The sequence below is a fragment of the Ammospiza nelsoni genome, chromosome 24 (assembly GCF_027579445.1).
Source record: "Ammospiza nelsoni isolate bAmmNel1 chromosome 24, bAmmNel1.pri, whole genome shotgun sequence".
In the NCBI taxonomy this organism is placed as follows: Eukaryota; Metazoa; Chordata; class Aves; order Passeriformes; family Passerellidae; genus Ammospiza; species Ammospiza nelsoni.
In genome coordinates, this window is record NC_080656.1 from 878974 (window position 1) to 894056 (window position 15083).

Genomic DNA, 15083 nt, shown 5'->3' on the forward strand with positions numbered 1-15083 from the left:
TTGTCTAAAGCAGGGGAATGAACCTCAAGTACCAGAGTGTCCCTGGTGACTGCAGCAGGAGCCTCACATGGATAATGTGGCTGTAGCCTCACCCCTGTGCCTGTCTGGCCTTCAGTGGGATGGATCTCTCTCTCTCTCTCTGTCTGGCACTGGTCTGGTTGGTGAAAACAAGCAGGAGAATGGCACTGACTGACTCACCAGAGCTCTCAGTGAGGTGGTGAAGCTCAGGTACAGGTAACCTGTGCCAGGGTCAAATGGAAGCTTCAGGGAGGGGTCACAAAATTGTCCTGTAGTTCGTCCCACACATGGGCTGCTACCTTGGGTTGTGCTGGTCCAGCTATTAAGCTTTGGGGGGGGAGACCATATTCCCATATTTCTGCATATTTCACACTGCAGAATGCAACTGTGTTCTGTTATCAGTCACAGCTTTGGGACAGATCCAACTCTGTTCAGAGATCTTCTGCTGGACCAGCTTAGAACCATTGGGACTGATGTAACATCAGGGCAATCATCTTTGCTTCTATCATTAGAAAAAGGATTTCATGGAATACTTTTTGGTTCCAGGCTTGCAAAACAAATAACACCAAAGTGCCTTTCTTCCTCTTGGTTCAGCATTTCCTCTTTGAGACATTGTTCATGTTTTTAGTGCATTGTATAAAGCAGAAAAAGCTCACTCAGCTGGTGTCACCCACATCACTGATGGGCAATCTCTGGCCAGCATCAGTTGTTTCTCCTCCTCCTCTGTGAAGTTGTGCTGGTCTCGCTGTTTGATCACTGCTCTCTCCATAAAAGCCTCACTGAACCTGTCATTCCTCTGGATTCCTTTCTCTCTCCTCTGGGAGAAACTCATGGAGTGGAATGTTTGTGTCTCTTATGATGGAGAATTCAACCCCAGCAGAGCTCATGGCTTAGGCAAAGGCAGCTGGAGGAAGGAGGGGATGGGAAAATATGACAGAACAGAAAGGAGGGACTTTGGAGTTCTGGCCTCACTGAAGTAAATGAATTTTAGTAATTAAGGAATTTTAATATCCTCAAGCACTTAAACCAATAGCCTCAAACATCCATTTTAGAAGTTCACATCCCACATATAAGCAGGTCTGTCATTAACTTGTTGTGAGTGTTAACATTAACACTGTGTGAGCAATCCAGCTTTTTGCAGTGCCTCTGCCTGAGTCTAAACACACAGATGTCTGGAAGATCAGGTACTCACTGAGGAGTCCAAGAACGGAGTTTGGGAATTTCTGTTTCACTCCCACCTCTGAAAATCTCTGCTTTAGAAAGCAGAAGTAGCAACGAATTGAATGCTGGATTTCACAGTTACCCCGAGGGTTAGCGAGGGGTAAGAGAAGAGGGGCAGGAGGAGATTGTCACTCCCTGGTCCCCATCCGAGGGTCAGTTTTCCCTGTCAAAAGGCAGAATTCAGGTTTGTGGCCCGTGCAGAGCAGAGGGGCTGCTGTCAGCAGGCAGAGCCCAGGCCTGCAGCCACGTTTAACCTGCCTGTTTCTCCTGTCTCTGTGTGTGTCCCTGCAGGCGCGAGGCGCCGACATTCCGGACATCCCCGGGGAGCTGCAGCTGCGCTCCTGCGGCAGCACGGCCAGCATGAAGGTGAAGAACGTGAAAAAGTAAGAGCACACTTCTGTGATTTTCTCATCTTTCCTGGGCTTCCAGTTTTGCTGCGCTGAGTTCTGGCTGTTGTGCTGCAGTTTCTGATGATGTATCTTCAGCAGAGCAGCTGAAATCCATGTGGAGCTAAAGGCAGTTTGAGCTAATGGAGCCTAAAGCTGGGCATGAGAGGTTTTGCTGGCTCACTCTCCTCTTTCTGGCTATAGAAACAAAGCTAGGTAGGGTTTGAACTTCACTGTTGCAGTGTTTTCAATTTTTTTTACTAATTCTTCCTGAAAGTGATTAATTAAAAAACCCCCACAATAAAACATATCATAATAGAACAATTATTTAAAAATCTCAAAAGAAGCCCAGGCAATGTGTAAATGCGATAATTTTCCCTGTCTCCTTATGCTCTGGAAAGCTAAACCAGGACAAGTGGATGGCCTATATGTATTTTTTATCTGATACTTTTTTCTCTTTTCTTTTTGCATTCTGCCCTCTGTAACTTCATTTGGATGGATTTTACACAGTTTTCCTTTCTAAGGGATATTTTTTCTTCCCTGATCTCCCAGTTTGGTTTTTTTTTCCTGTAGGCTCATGCTGTATTTCTGTCTCTGCCTCTCTCCCAGAGACTGTAAACCGAGTCATTATGTGTGCAGCAACAGGGATCAGAAATAATCAATATTACTTTTGCTGAAATTGCTGACTTGAGGAGCAGAACTCCCCGAGATTGATGATCAGAGCCTTCAGCTCACCCCTCTAGTGCTCTGCTGAGAGGGAAATGGTTCTTTGTTCCAGTGCTGAGCAGCCAGATGCTGCATCTCACTTCCCACTTGTATTCCCGTGGGAAGAGGGAGCTAGATAATGACAATCTCATTGGCTCACCACCAGGAATATCTATAGGAGTCTATAATAGCTTCGGCAGAAGCAGAAGCATGTTGCAGAGCCAGAGGAGCTCCCTGGCAGCCACCAGTGTTGCTGGAAACACTTGGGAATAATTATGCCTGATTTTTGAATTTTGCAAAAGGCAAAGGATAAATAGAGTTTGTTCTGCACCCTCAGATACATCCCCCCGGGACTGATGGGCTGTGATGCCTTTCACAGGTAAAGTTCTGCTTTCCTTGTGTCTCGTGTAAGGCTGTGGATGTGCATTTGTGAGGTGCAGCTGCTTGTCCCTGCTCCTGTCCATCCTGAGGGGTGTGGTGCTGCTGGAATGTCTCAGAGCTCTCTAGGGATGCACTGGGATGTGGTGCTGCTGGAATATCACACAGCTCTGTAGGGATGCACTGGGATGTGGTGCTGGAATATCACACAGCTCTGTAGGGATGCACTGGGATGTGCTGCTGCTGGAATGTCACACAGCTCTCTAGGGATGCACTGGGATGTGGTGCTGGAATGTCACACAGCTCTCTAGGGATGCACTGGGATGTGCTGCTGGAATGTCACACAGCTCTGAAGGGATGCAGTGGAAAAGCCACTTGGCATTTCAGCATTCCTTTCCCTACTGTTTTGGTGCAAATCCCTGTGTTCCCTTGGCTTTAGGATGAGAAAGTTGTTGTTTTGTATCAGTAGCTGTTGTTTATGTGTGCTGAGTGGTCTGCATCCATCTCATGGTGTGTTCTTGGTGTGCTCCAGGTTATCCTTTACAAAGGGGCACTTCCCGAAGATGGCTGAGTGTGCACATTTCCACTATGAAAACGTGGACTTTGGCAACATACAGGTGAGTCTTGGATTTCTCTTACACATAAAACACCTTGTGCTTCCTGCTGACCCAGTGGGGAGGCATAGAGGGAACTCCATTGAGGCTCATTTAGTTTGTTGCTAGATGTTTAGTGGTAAGAAGTTAAAGCTGTAGAGACTTTATTTGGAATTGCTTCTGTGTGCTGGGGCAGAATCTGCACTCAGTCATGTGCAGCTCTCCTTTGAGCTTGGAGATGGTTTTATTTCCACTGGATTTGGCTGATGTCACTGTTTTAAAACTGTATCAAACATTCAGTCTTGAGTCATCTGTAATCACCGCATGTTTATTTTTGGTTTGACTGTGTGTGTGATTAAAAAATTGTGTGAATGTATTTATGTAAATATAAATAAATCAAATTTACCCCTTCCTTAGCTCTGCATTGTGCATTGCAGCAGCTGTGTCATCAAAATACCAGAAAGTGCTCGTCAGCCTGAGCTGCATTTCTGGAAGTGTGCAGGCTTTGCTCCTCTGTGATCCCTCCCTCAGGAATACAGGCAGAAGCGTTTTGCAGGGAGGGCTGAGACCCAGGAGTTTCTCACAAACAGGACACATTTTGTTCTGCACTTAGAGGAGCAGGAATGCCTCCAGCATCTGCCAGCCTTGTAGCCAAAAGGAGGTTACAACCTTTTCATTTGTGAAACATTTCCTGTAATACTGAGTGAATTATTTACAGCCTTCCATGCTGCTGTACTTGACACTTTTGCAAGCAGAATTATGCAGCTGGGTTTTTTTTCCTCTGTCTCAGTAACATTCTGGCTGGGAAGGAGCTTGGGTCCTGTTCAGGGCTGGGATCTGCTGTTGCTCACACTTGGTGCCTCTGGGAGGGTTGGTTCTGGGCCGTGGGCTCTGCAGACCCTTCACACAAAGCCCTGGGCACAAAATAGAGGGCAAAGAGCTCAGTTCCCATGGAGGCCCCAGGAAACAGGCAGGCAGGAGCAGAACTCACTCTGCTGAAAACTGTTTATTTTCATTTTCTGTGTGTAGGAACAGCATGGCTTATCTGTGTCCCTGCTTTCTGTCTCCTGGTAATTTGCTGATTTGGCACAACTAATTTTTCAGTAATTGTGGAGAAAAGTTTTATTGTGGAGCAGGTCTGTGTCTGCACAGGTGTGGTTTTTGCATCCTGTGCTCCTCTGAGTCCTCCCTCCCATCATCCAGGGGTGTTCAGTACCATGTGCAACTGGAGAGGGAGCACAAGCTGTGCATGGCACATTGTTTTGATGACCAGTAATTAATTATTTTGTGGGCTGAAGCATTTCCTGGGATGTTTTCAGGATGGCAGGGCAGACCTGTGGGGCTCATCTTTTTGTCTGTGAGAGGCAGAAGTAAGACCAGGTGACACATCCTTTCCAGGTTTTCCTGAAGCTCCCACGAGCAGGAGTGGTTTAGCACTGCTTTTTGTGGTGTCACTGCTGCTCCTGCAGCTTCCCCTGCTCTTGCTCAGTGCTCTCCTGGCACAACCAGACCAGAGGCTGTAATCTCAGCCTGAAAGACAGAGATTGTGGAAGGATGTAGCACAGGAAATAAAAATGGGATTGGTTATTGAGCTGTTATTGGTTATCTCAGCCCTGAGCTGTTTTCTGTATCTGTGCTGTGAAACCAGGAAGAAAACAGGGGCTGGTGACAGCATGAGAAGAACTGTCATTAAACTGAGACTCTGTGTGTGTTGAGGGCTCAGTTCTCTGTTTCCACCACATCTGCCTCTGAAAAACCCTACCTGTTTAGCTATTTGTGTACCTAAAGCAAAATTTGTGTCTAAATCAGGTAACTCAGGCCCTCTGTGCCTGTAATTGCTTCCTTTGCCTAAGCAAGGTTTCTGATAAATCCCCACAGTGTCAGGACTTTTTTATATGGTGAAAAATCTCTTTGAGAACAAGAGCTTTGCTGCTGAAATGTGAAAAGATAAAGCATTGCAGCACTTCCTTAGAATACCAGTATTAATGGTAAAATAAATGAAAGCTGTTAATACAACAGCAGTATTAGTTGGGAGATTTAAAAATAGGTTCACACAGGGCTCATGCATTTTAATCAAGTTGGAGGCTCCTTTGTGCTCCCAAGGTAGGGCAGAGAATAGCAGTGGGCTGGAGTGATGGGAAGTGACAGCTTGGCACCTAATAGAGAATTACTGAGTTGCATCTGAGGGCTGGTGGGTGTAAACTGCTTTCAAAATCTATTCACTGTTAGAAATTTGCATAGTAGAAAATACAGCATTATCTGTCCGTGTCAGGAATTGTGTAATGCTGTCTATTAACAGCCTGGCCAAATTTCAGGTTGTTTTGTAACGTTTATGTCACTTATAATATGGTCTCATGGTGCAGGAGGTATTAATAGCCTGACATTTCACCTGATGAGATAGTTTTAAATTAAATTCCTGAGAGGTATGAAAAGGGATTTGTTCTCTTCTAATCCTTGCACCGTGCTAGTGAGGCTGGATGCACTTTGGGGGGCTTTTTCTCTTCAGAAATGTCCTTCCACACTGCCCCTAACATCAATATCTCACCCCTACCTGTGGCTGGCCAGCCAGGCACGTGTGGCATCCCAGGAAATTGCTGGTTGCCAGGCAAAGGCAGTGATGTCAAAGCTGTACCAACAGGTTAAGCCTCACAGATTGCATCAGTGCCCAAAATTCACTGGCATTTTGCTGAAATACCTTATGTTCATTACTGTATTTATTTTAAGGGCTGCATCATTAATTTTTGGTTTCTAATGAAAAGCCAGGTTCTGCCTCATAGATGTGTTTTAGTCTGACATGGGATAAATATTCAGAACTGTGGTTCAGCTTTTTTATGGTCCATCTCCTAGGTAAGATACAATGTTTCTTCTCAATTTACCTTTTTCCTAATTTAGGTTCTTCTCAATTTACATAAAATACAAGGTATATCTCCCCTTTAACTTTTTTGACCTGGTTCTCAGTCATTGGACACATTGATGGTAAGTCTACATAAAAATCTTTGTACAAATAAAAGGTCATTTCCAAGTGGTTAAATTGCATTTGTGCAGAAGAGTCTGTAATTACACCTGTGAAATGATAAAAATGCCCACTGTTCAACATCAGCTCTTTGCATCTAGAAAAACAAATAAGCTTTGTATTATATCTGTTTGGTTTCTGTCAGATTTATGAATAAATAACTGAAAAGAACTCATCAAAACTCTGTGGGACCTATTGAGGCAACTTCAAATTCCCCAAGTTTAAAAATGTGAGATAGAAAAATGGATATGGAGTCCCATATCCTTCTGCTTGCATTAAGCACTGACTCTAGACTGAGACAGAGTTAAATTTCTTTTATAATTTAAGAAGACATTAATGTAATTCAGTAACTATATTCTAAAGAAAGTCTGCCAAGTCTCCAGGAGCATTTGGACAATGCTCCCAGGGATGCACAGGGTGGGGTTGTTGGGGTGTCTGTGCAGGGCCAGGGCTTGGACTGGATGATCCCTGTGGGCTCTCCCAGCCCAGGATATTCTGTGATTCTATTAAATATGGTTTTACTTTACTTAGTGCTAAATGCCATTAATACAAACAGGAGAAAGATTAGCAATTCCTTAAATATCTACTTCCTACCAGGAATTAATACTCTGTTCTTCACTTGAAAGAATTAAGACATTATCTTCAGCTGAGAAGGTTTTGGTAATGGAATATGGAGAGCTGATCAGCTCCACGCTTCCCAGATAATATTCTTTGCTCCCTCAAAAGCCATTTGCTCAAGGCAAGTGCTGTAATGCACATTCATATCACTTCAGCATCTTGCATTTGACACAGAATTATCCCTTCCAACAGCACAGTCTCTGTGTTTGCCTTGCTGTATCTGATGTCTAAAAATAAATCCCTGTGGGAGCAGGACTGCTTGCAGATCCTCTCCTTATCAGTGCAGCCTTGGCAGGGCCCTGGCAGGAATTGTGTTATCAGTGGCAAAGGAAGTATTTGAGGCACGACCACTTCCGCTTGCGCAGCTCCAGCTGCCAGGAGCTCTGTCAGAGCTGTGGGAATGCCTCTGCCCAGCTGAGGCTGCCCCAGCAGCAGCTGCAGATGGATGTTCCTGCTGTGCCCTAGGGGTGAGAAACAGTGCAAAGAGCAGCTCAGCCCTTCTGTGCCTGTGTCAGCAAAGCCTGCTGAGAAGATCCTCTTCAAGGTCACCTGCTCTTGGTTTGCCTTTTTTTCTTTTATATAATGATATTCCAGGGAAGGGGCAGCACGAGGGGAATGTCACTGTGAGCTTTTTCCTAAGATGGATTGCAGAGCAAGCAAAGCTGATAAAGCCTGGCCAGATGCCCTTGGCTGGGGTTAACTGGGATCGTTTCAGGAGCCTTGTGGATGAGCTGGGAGCAGCAGGGATGGGGATGCTCCCTGCTCTGTGTCTGCCAGAGGTGGGACAGCCTAGCTTGGCTCTCCCCATCAGGGGTTTGACCCCAGGCCTGCTCAGTGCCTGCAGGGCAGGAGGGGTTGTTTGTCCCCAGTTCCTCTGTGGATACCATGCTGTCGGTGTGTGGCAGTCAGGAGCAGCATGAATAGCTCCAGGCTGCAAAATCATTTATCCCACTCATTTTGTAAAGTGTTTAAGACGGAAAAAGAATTGATTTTTAAAGGCAAAACATAAAACAGCAGTTCCCCATCCAAGTCCCTCTAAAAGATGAAAGTTCTCAGTAAGAAGCATAAAAATTGGCCTGAATTTTGGTGTGCATTGGGGCTTTGAAACACAATTTTGCTCTATTCTGCTTTGTCTTTATGAATATTTGAGTGAGATGTAGACCCAGATTATGTGTGAAGAGGGGCCCCTTTTCAGTCCTTCATCTTTGGGTGCTGTTAATCTCCTCCCAGAATTACCTGGCTGGATTCTGGTATGTTTCCCTTCTTTAAGCTGAGGACTTCCCCTCGCATTCCCTGTCTTCTCCATGTGATTTTGTTCCTATTGCCTTCCAAAGTGGTGCTGGGGATGTTGCAAGGGCTGTTTTAAGGACGTGGATATATAAAAACAACTGTTCAGAGTGTAGGTGGAAACCGCCTCTATTAACTTAATAATTCCAGCCACAACTCCCTGAAAATTGGCACAGCCTCTTGCCAAGATCAACGAATTTCAAAAATTTGGAGTCTCTGGGCCAAGGCTTCTGCTGCCAAAGGAGTTATGAAAATATTCGAGTAAGTTCACCTCAGTTTTTGGATTCTGCTGTTTCCTGGTCTTGCTTCCAGCTTGCCACAGGCTCCTCAGGAAAATTCCTGCCTGGAACAAGATCACACCTGTGAAATTCCACGTTCCCTGCTTTTTTTCCCCTGGTGAAATGGGAAGAAATGCAGTGTGGGTTCTGTCGTGGAAGGATTACTTCAGCTGTGGAGCTGTGACTGATCCACAGGGCAGGAAGGAGATCGAGGCTGGTGTTCCTGTGTGGATTTACTGCTAAATCTTTCTGAAGGTGTTTTGCACTCTTTGCTGCCTTTGACTGACTGTTCTGAATCAGCACTTCATCTTTTGGGATGGCATTGCTCAGCTCATGGAATGGCCTCTGACAGGGACTCTCTATTTGCCTGGATTTATTTATCTTGATCAGATTCCATCTGTGTGCTTGGTTTTAAAAAGATGCTCATGAAGCTGTACCCATGGAAGGATGAGCTAGAACCCACAAAGAAGTATTACAAGCAAATGAGATTTTTACCTGTTGGTTCAGTGCAACAGGTATTTTTGGGGCTTTTTTACCATCTTTTTTTTCTTTTGGATGTTTTTATGAGTTTTTAGGGAATGATGCATATCTCCACAGGAGAACAGACTCATTTGGGACAGAAAACAGAGACCTCCTGCAGAAATCCAGCTTATTTTCCCTTCTCCAACATTTACCACTGGAAATACAGCAAGCTTGTCCGTGGAATTGTAGGGTTTTTTGTTCATTGTGGCTATTTGATGGCATGAGTAAATCTTCAAGTGGCTGTAATAAGCCCAGCTGTTATTTTGACATTGACCTCCTGCTGTTTGCCAGCCCCATAAATCATCTTTACCAACATGTTGCAGAAAAGTGTTAAAATTGGTTTAATTAGTAACTGGAGCACATTTTTGTTGGAAAATTTTTCTTTCCTGCAGTTTAACGACCTGGAAAAACCAGAAAGCTGTATTACACACATTATTAAAATATGTTATAAACTTGAAAAGATTCTGTGGGCTCCAGAAAAAGAATGCCTGTTTTGGTAGTGCTTGAAGGGAGATGAAGTCCCGTGTGTTTCTGTCTGCAGCCAGCCATCCTCCACCAGGAATGGTGTTAAAATGAGTGTAATGCTGGGCTCAGGGACCTGCCAGCATGCCAGGCTGCATGATTTAATAACTGCCTTGTAGATGTGATCCCTGAGATTTACAGGAGCAGGGCTCTGTGCTTCCCCTCTCGTGGAGGTTTGTCAAGCCAGAGGATGTATGAGCTGTGAAACCAAACTTCTGTGGGAACATTCCTGTGCTGTGTGTAACCTGGAGCTGCCTGCAGAAAGGGCAGCTTGTTCAGACCCTGCTCAGGGCCAGAGTGTGGAGGGCTGATGACAGAATTGGCACCTTGGGGGCAGCGAGTCAGGCTGGGGGTGTTAAATGTTCATTCCTTAGCTCAGCCCTCCCTGGGGTGGGTGCCCTGCCCTGCCCTGCCCTGGGAACGTGTTCATTCATTCATTCATTCATTCATTCATTCATTCATTCCCTGCTGCAGGAGCACGGCTGGGATACCTGACACAGGGAGGGATGGATGGGGTGTGGGGAGAAATTCCTCCCTGTGAGGGTGGGCAGGCCCTGGCACAGGTGCCCAGAGCAGCTGTGGCTGCCCCTGGATCCCTGGCAGTGCCCAAGTCAGGCTGGGCAGGGCTGGGAGCAGCCTGGGACAGGGGAAGGAAGGTGTCCCTGCCATGGCAGGGGTGGCACTGGATGAGTGTTTGGGTTGGATGTCCCTCTCAAGCCAGACCATTCTAGGATTCTGTAATTCTGTGTCTAGAATATAACCTGATCCTGCAATATTTGTTGGCTCTCTTGGCTTTGACATCTTTCTAAGATTTGAGCACACCACACACGCTCCACCTCTGTCTCCAGGTGTGCTCTGTGTCCTGAACCCTGTGGCCATTTCCTCGTGGTGCTTCCACCATCTGGTTTCCAGGTAATTGCCAGTCTTGGAACATCAGCAGTGCTTCCCTCAGGACTGCAGTGTTGCACTGTGTTGTGATGAGCTCAGGGTTGTTCTCTCAGGGTGAAATCAGGGAGGAGCTGTTGGAGTGCTCAGGACTGTCCTGTCACTGGCCTGGCCTGTCCCCAGCTGTCCTGTCCTGCGGAAGAATTTGGGCTCCTGGTGTTTGGATGCTCCATGTGGAAGCGTTTGTTGTCCTGTGCCAGAGCTCTGTGCAGCTGCACAGGGGTCACAGAGGGGGTTTCCAGATCTGAGCTGGGACCGCTGTTTTGTTTGTTTTATCTGCAAAAGACAGATTTGGGCAGAAGATTTCCTGTGAACATAAACATTCCCAAGGGGCTGGATTCCGGCACATTTCTCTTTTTCAGAGGAGGAACAGGCACATACTCCCCCTAGACAGACTGTGGGATGTCTGGAAGGCATTTGGAGGAGTCTGTGGGCTTTAATGGGTTCGTGATTTCATCCCTTGCTGTGGGGTGTGAGCAGAAGGTGGAGGCTCCTGCTTCCCTGTCCTGCAGGCAAGGCCCTGCCCCTCAGCTCTGCTGAGCTTCCAGAGCTTTGGTCTTGACTCAGAATTCCAAAGGTATCAATTCCTGGCTGGTCATTTCTGGCCATTTTCTCAGCAGAACCTGCGAACTCAGGCTGCTGGCAAAGAAGCACCAAAGGGAAAGGGAATGCTCCCATCACACGTGGATGTGGGGCTGTGGGCTTTGAAAAGCAAATACTTACATGGAGAAGCATGAGATTATCTCACTGCCTCTTCCAGACCCCCATTCCTGAAGTTTAACTTCTTTTATCTCTTAAAAGTAAGTGAGTCTGCTTACTAATTCTTGCTGCCACCTGACCAGATGCGTAAAAGAAATATTAATAAAAACTTACTCTGGGACATATTTTTAAAGTGCAAGACATTCCCCACCACCATCCTGAATTTCTACCTTTCAACTAGTTCATTTCCCAGAAGGAGCTTTTATCAAAAGCTTGTTTAGGCTGCACAGAGATGCTTCAAGCTCCATCAGATGTTTTTTGGAGATTCATGGCATAGTTTGGGAATTGCAGTCAGAATTGACAACTCTGACTGCAGAGAGAGCTTTTGGCAAACATCACACTCAGAATTATGTAGACAATAATTTAAGGGGAAGATGGTTCCTTAATATACAACCACAGATCTGGTATTATATGAGTTGGAAATAAAAATACATAGTGCCATACACATTATAGATGTTCAGAGTCCTTGAACAGGCCTTAAAATCCATTCTGTTCTATTGGAAAACTGATGAAACTTATAAATGTGGTTATAAAACAAACTGACTAGAAAAATGCACTTCTTGGGGAAGTGGCATTGCCTGGTCCTGACAGTTTATGTTTAGATCCCAACCAAAACTTTTCTGATTTACCTTGCAGTGGAGCTGTAATTCCTCTGTGCGGTGTTTAAGTGTGAATCTTATTTATTGCAAATACAACATGTCAAAACACTCAGCCTTTAAAAGAACTGATTTTTTACCAGGTTCCCATTTACCAGTTTGAAGTAGTTCTAAAATCAAAACATCTTCTGTTATTTTTACAGCTTGAGTCCAGGAATTCACTTTGCAATGTTGCTAAATTATTGAATAATTCTTTATCTGCTAAGTCCTGCAATAATTGTAGGTATAGCAGTGCTGGAATGGGCAGGGAACCCACTGGGAGCTGGAGCCTTGGGGCAGAAAGGATTTGCATGAAAGGAGGGGAATGTCATATCAGGACAGGGGTGCTGCCTTGCTGAGGTGAGGGGAGCTCAGGGTTTTTGAGACTAAATAAAAGGGGTGAGACTTGAGAAGCATCAGAGTGGTTCAGAGTCCCCTGGCTCAAGGTTTGATTTAGTGTTGTGCTTTGCCATTTGCTTTCAGATTAAATAAAAGCTGGGTTAGGTTTGGAAGCTCTTTGTGGATGAGTGAGTTCTTAGGCTGGTGCACTTTGAATTATTGATGGGTTTTAGCAGGAACACTGAGCTCTGATGGGCACTTTGAATACACCCTGGACAGCTGTTCTGGGTTTTATTTCCCCTGGTTCCTCATCCCTTTGAACTCTTTTGAGCCTCCCTGTATCCCTCAATGTCCAGCTCTGTTCCTTAAGTGCAGTTCAAAGGCAGCAGAGGGTTCTGCAGAGCTGAGGGTCGGTGCTGACCAGGACAGGGAGGGTTTGCTCTGCAGCCCTGCTTTCCTCTCCCACCTGACTCCAACTGCTCACAAAGATGCAGAACTTTGGCCATTGATCAATTCACTCAGAGAGTCTGGAAAATAATGTTCCAACTTTATCATTTATGATTTTCAGATAACCCAGGGGAGAGGGAAGACTTGAATTTTTAAACAACAAAATACCCATGAGCTCTTAGAATTCTGTGTGGTGCACCTAATGGAGGAATGGTTTGTTTTCCTGTTATAAAAGCAATTAAGGTGTGGATGATGTGTTTTCTGTTAAGGTTATGAGTGTCTGTGTCTCCTAAGTTGTGATGATCAGGATGAAACAGCCCCTGTAAAGCAAACTGTGTCTGCAGCAGTAACCCTGAGCTGAATTGCCTGCAGCATCAATAATGGTCTGGATGGCAGCACCTTCCACAGGCCCTGTGCTGGGGGGTTTGCAGGCTCTGTGTGTGTCCTCCAGTGTTCCACAGCAGTTTGTTCACATTTAAATGTGCTTGGCCCCATGGCTGAAAGTGGTTTGAGCTGTAAGAAGGGCTGGAGCATTTTACATCCTCCATGTGCCCATTTAGACAAGTTACTGTATCAGTGTTTGCTATAGAGGAATGCTTATTTTGCACAGAACTGTTGCTAAGTCATTATTTCATTATTTTCTTTTGAAAACTACTATGCTATTAGTACAAATCTTAACTGGAATACTAATATTAGAAAGCAAAATAAAGGTTTAAATGTGTCATTTGTCCACAGTATGGAGCAGCTTGGGAACTTGTTCTGGAAAGATTGTTTTTCCATAGAACCCCAGAAAATCTGAGTTGAAGGGGACCCCCAGGGATCATCAGGTCCAACTTTTGTGTCTGTCCTGGTGTGTGAAGCAGAGCTGTCCTCTATGAGGTCCCAGATTTATTATGACCACTAATTCCCTTGCCTGGTGATTTAAGGGCTTAGCCATTTAACGTGGGTTAATGAGCATGGCTGGGTTAATGAGTCACACTCAGTGTGACAGCAGTGCCAGCCCAGGTGACTCCAGGGGCTGTCCCAGCTTGGGCTGTGCCATTCCTTTTGTCCTCATGCTTGTGTGTTTAAACACTGCAAGAATTGAGTCCCACACACCCTTTTCCCTTGAAATGTGCAGAAAGTGGGAGGAGGGCAGGGCTGCAGGGTGAGGCCTCTCTGTGGAGAGCAGGAGCTTCCAAGCAGTGCATTGCACAGGGGAGCCTTACACCAACCCCTTTGGAGAGTGAATGAAATGGGTAAAAACCAGAAACCCAGTTCCAGTTCCACTGAGGAGCTTTTGGGTGGTTCCCAGGACATGAAGCATTTCCAGTGTAACCTGAGTGATTCACAACCCCCCTTCCCTAGCTGTCATCTGGGAAATGTAAAGGTTAAAATAGTCTTTTCATATCTCTACTATTGTAACTCCTGCCTCTGGCATTTTGGCAGAATTTTCTAAATTAAAAATGCAAACAGAGTTACAGATCTGTCTGTTACAGACCCTTTATGCAGTTAACCTTGTAACTCTTCAGGTCCATCCTCTGGGCACAACCAATTTGGATAGATGGATCAAGAAACCAAGACACTGTTTATGAACTACGTCACAAAATTAAAGCTCATCCTATTCATTAAAGGTTTCCAAGATAATTTGTTTAATACCCTGAATTTCAGGCATTTTGTTGTGCTGTTCTTGCTGCCCTTCACTGAGTCAACATACAGAAGCTGCATTTTTTATCTGTGAAAGCATTTTTCTTCCTTCCCTGGGGTTTTGGACCCATACTGGACACAGTGCTCTTGCACAGCACATAAATAACCTGTGAGAGGCAAGGAACAGGATAATTCCTGTGTGTGCTGGTGTTCTGGAAAATGCAGCTTCAAGCTGTCCAGCTGGGCTGCCTGGGAGCTTTGCTGCACATTTACATGTGACCCCTAGGAAACACGCAGTGCTGCTGCAGTGCTCACGGTGTGGGTGCCAGGGAGCGTGGCAGGTTGGATGGCACAGTGCTCCAGGCTTCAGCAGAGTCTGATTTTCCTGGCCTTTCCCTCCTCACTCCAGGGGATTGTGAGTTGTGCCCCCCGACTGGCTGTGAGTCCTTACTAGGGCTTATTTAGTGAGCTAAGAGCTTCACTTCTTGGCAGAATTCAGCAGGAATCCAACTTTGGCATCTTGTGACTGACCAAAAGAGCTCTAAAGCCCCCACTGCCTTCACTTTTTGGTAGTGAGAAGGTTACAATTAATATTTCAGAGCATAGTTGCTTTTCAGTGCAGTGTCATGAGTTTGATGTCCCTGGACTGACACAGAGTCACTGAGATTGGAAAAACCTCCCAGATCATCATGACCAACCACAGACAATAGAATCCTGGTTTTCCACCATATTGTCTCTAAGAAATAATATCACCAAATTATAGAATGAGAGAAAAAATTGTGGGAATTTAA

General features: G+C 45.4%; 1 protein-coding gene across 1 annotated transcript in view; it reads left to right on the forward strand.

Annotated features, from left to right (window-relative positions):
- Nucleotides 1-15083, forward strand: part of ARHGAP32 (Rho GTPase activating protein 32) — a 153132-nt gene that overhangs the window by 14517 nt on the left and 123532 nt on the right. Inside the window, exons 2-4 of the mRNA XM_059488375.1 lie at nucleotides 1531-1622; nucleotides 2668-2709; nucleotides 3241-3325. Of these exons, the coding sequence (XP_059344358.1) occupies nucleotides 1531-1622; nucleotides 2668-2709; nucleotides 3241-3325 (219 nt within the window). The remainder of the gene's footprint in view (nucleotides 1-1530; nucleotides 1623-2667; nucleotides 2710-3240; nucleotides 3326-15083) is intronic.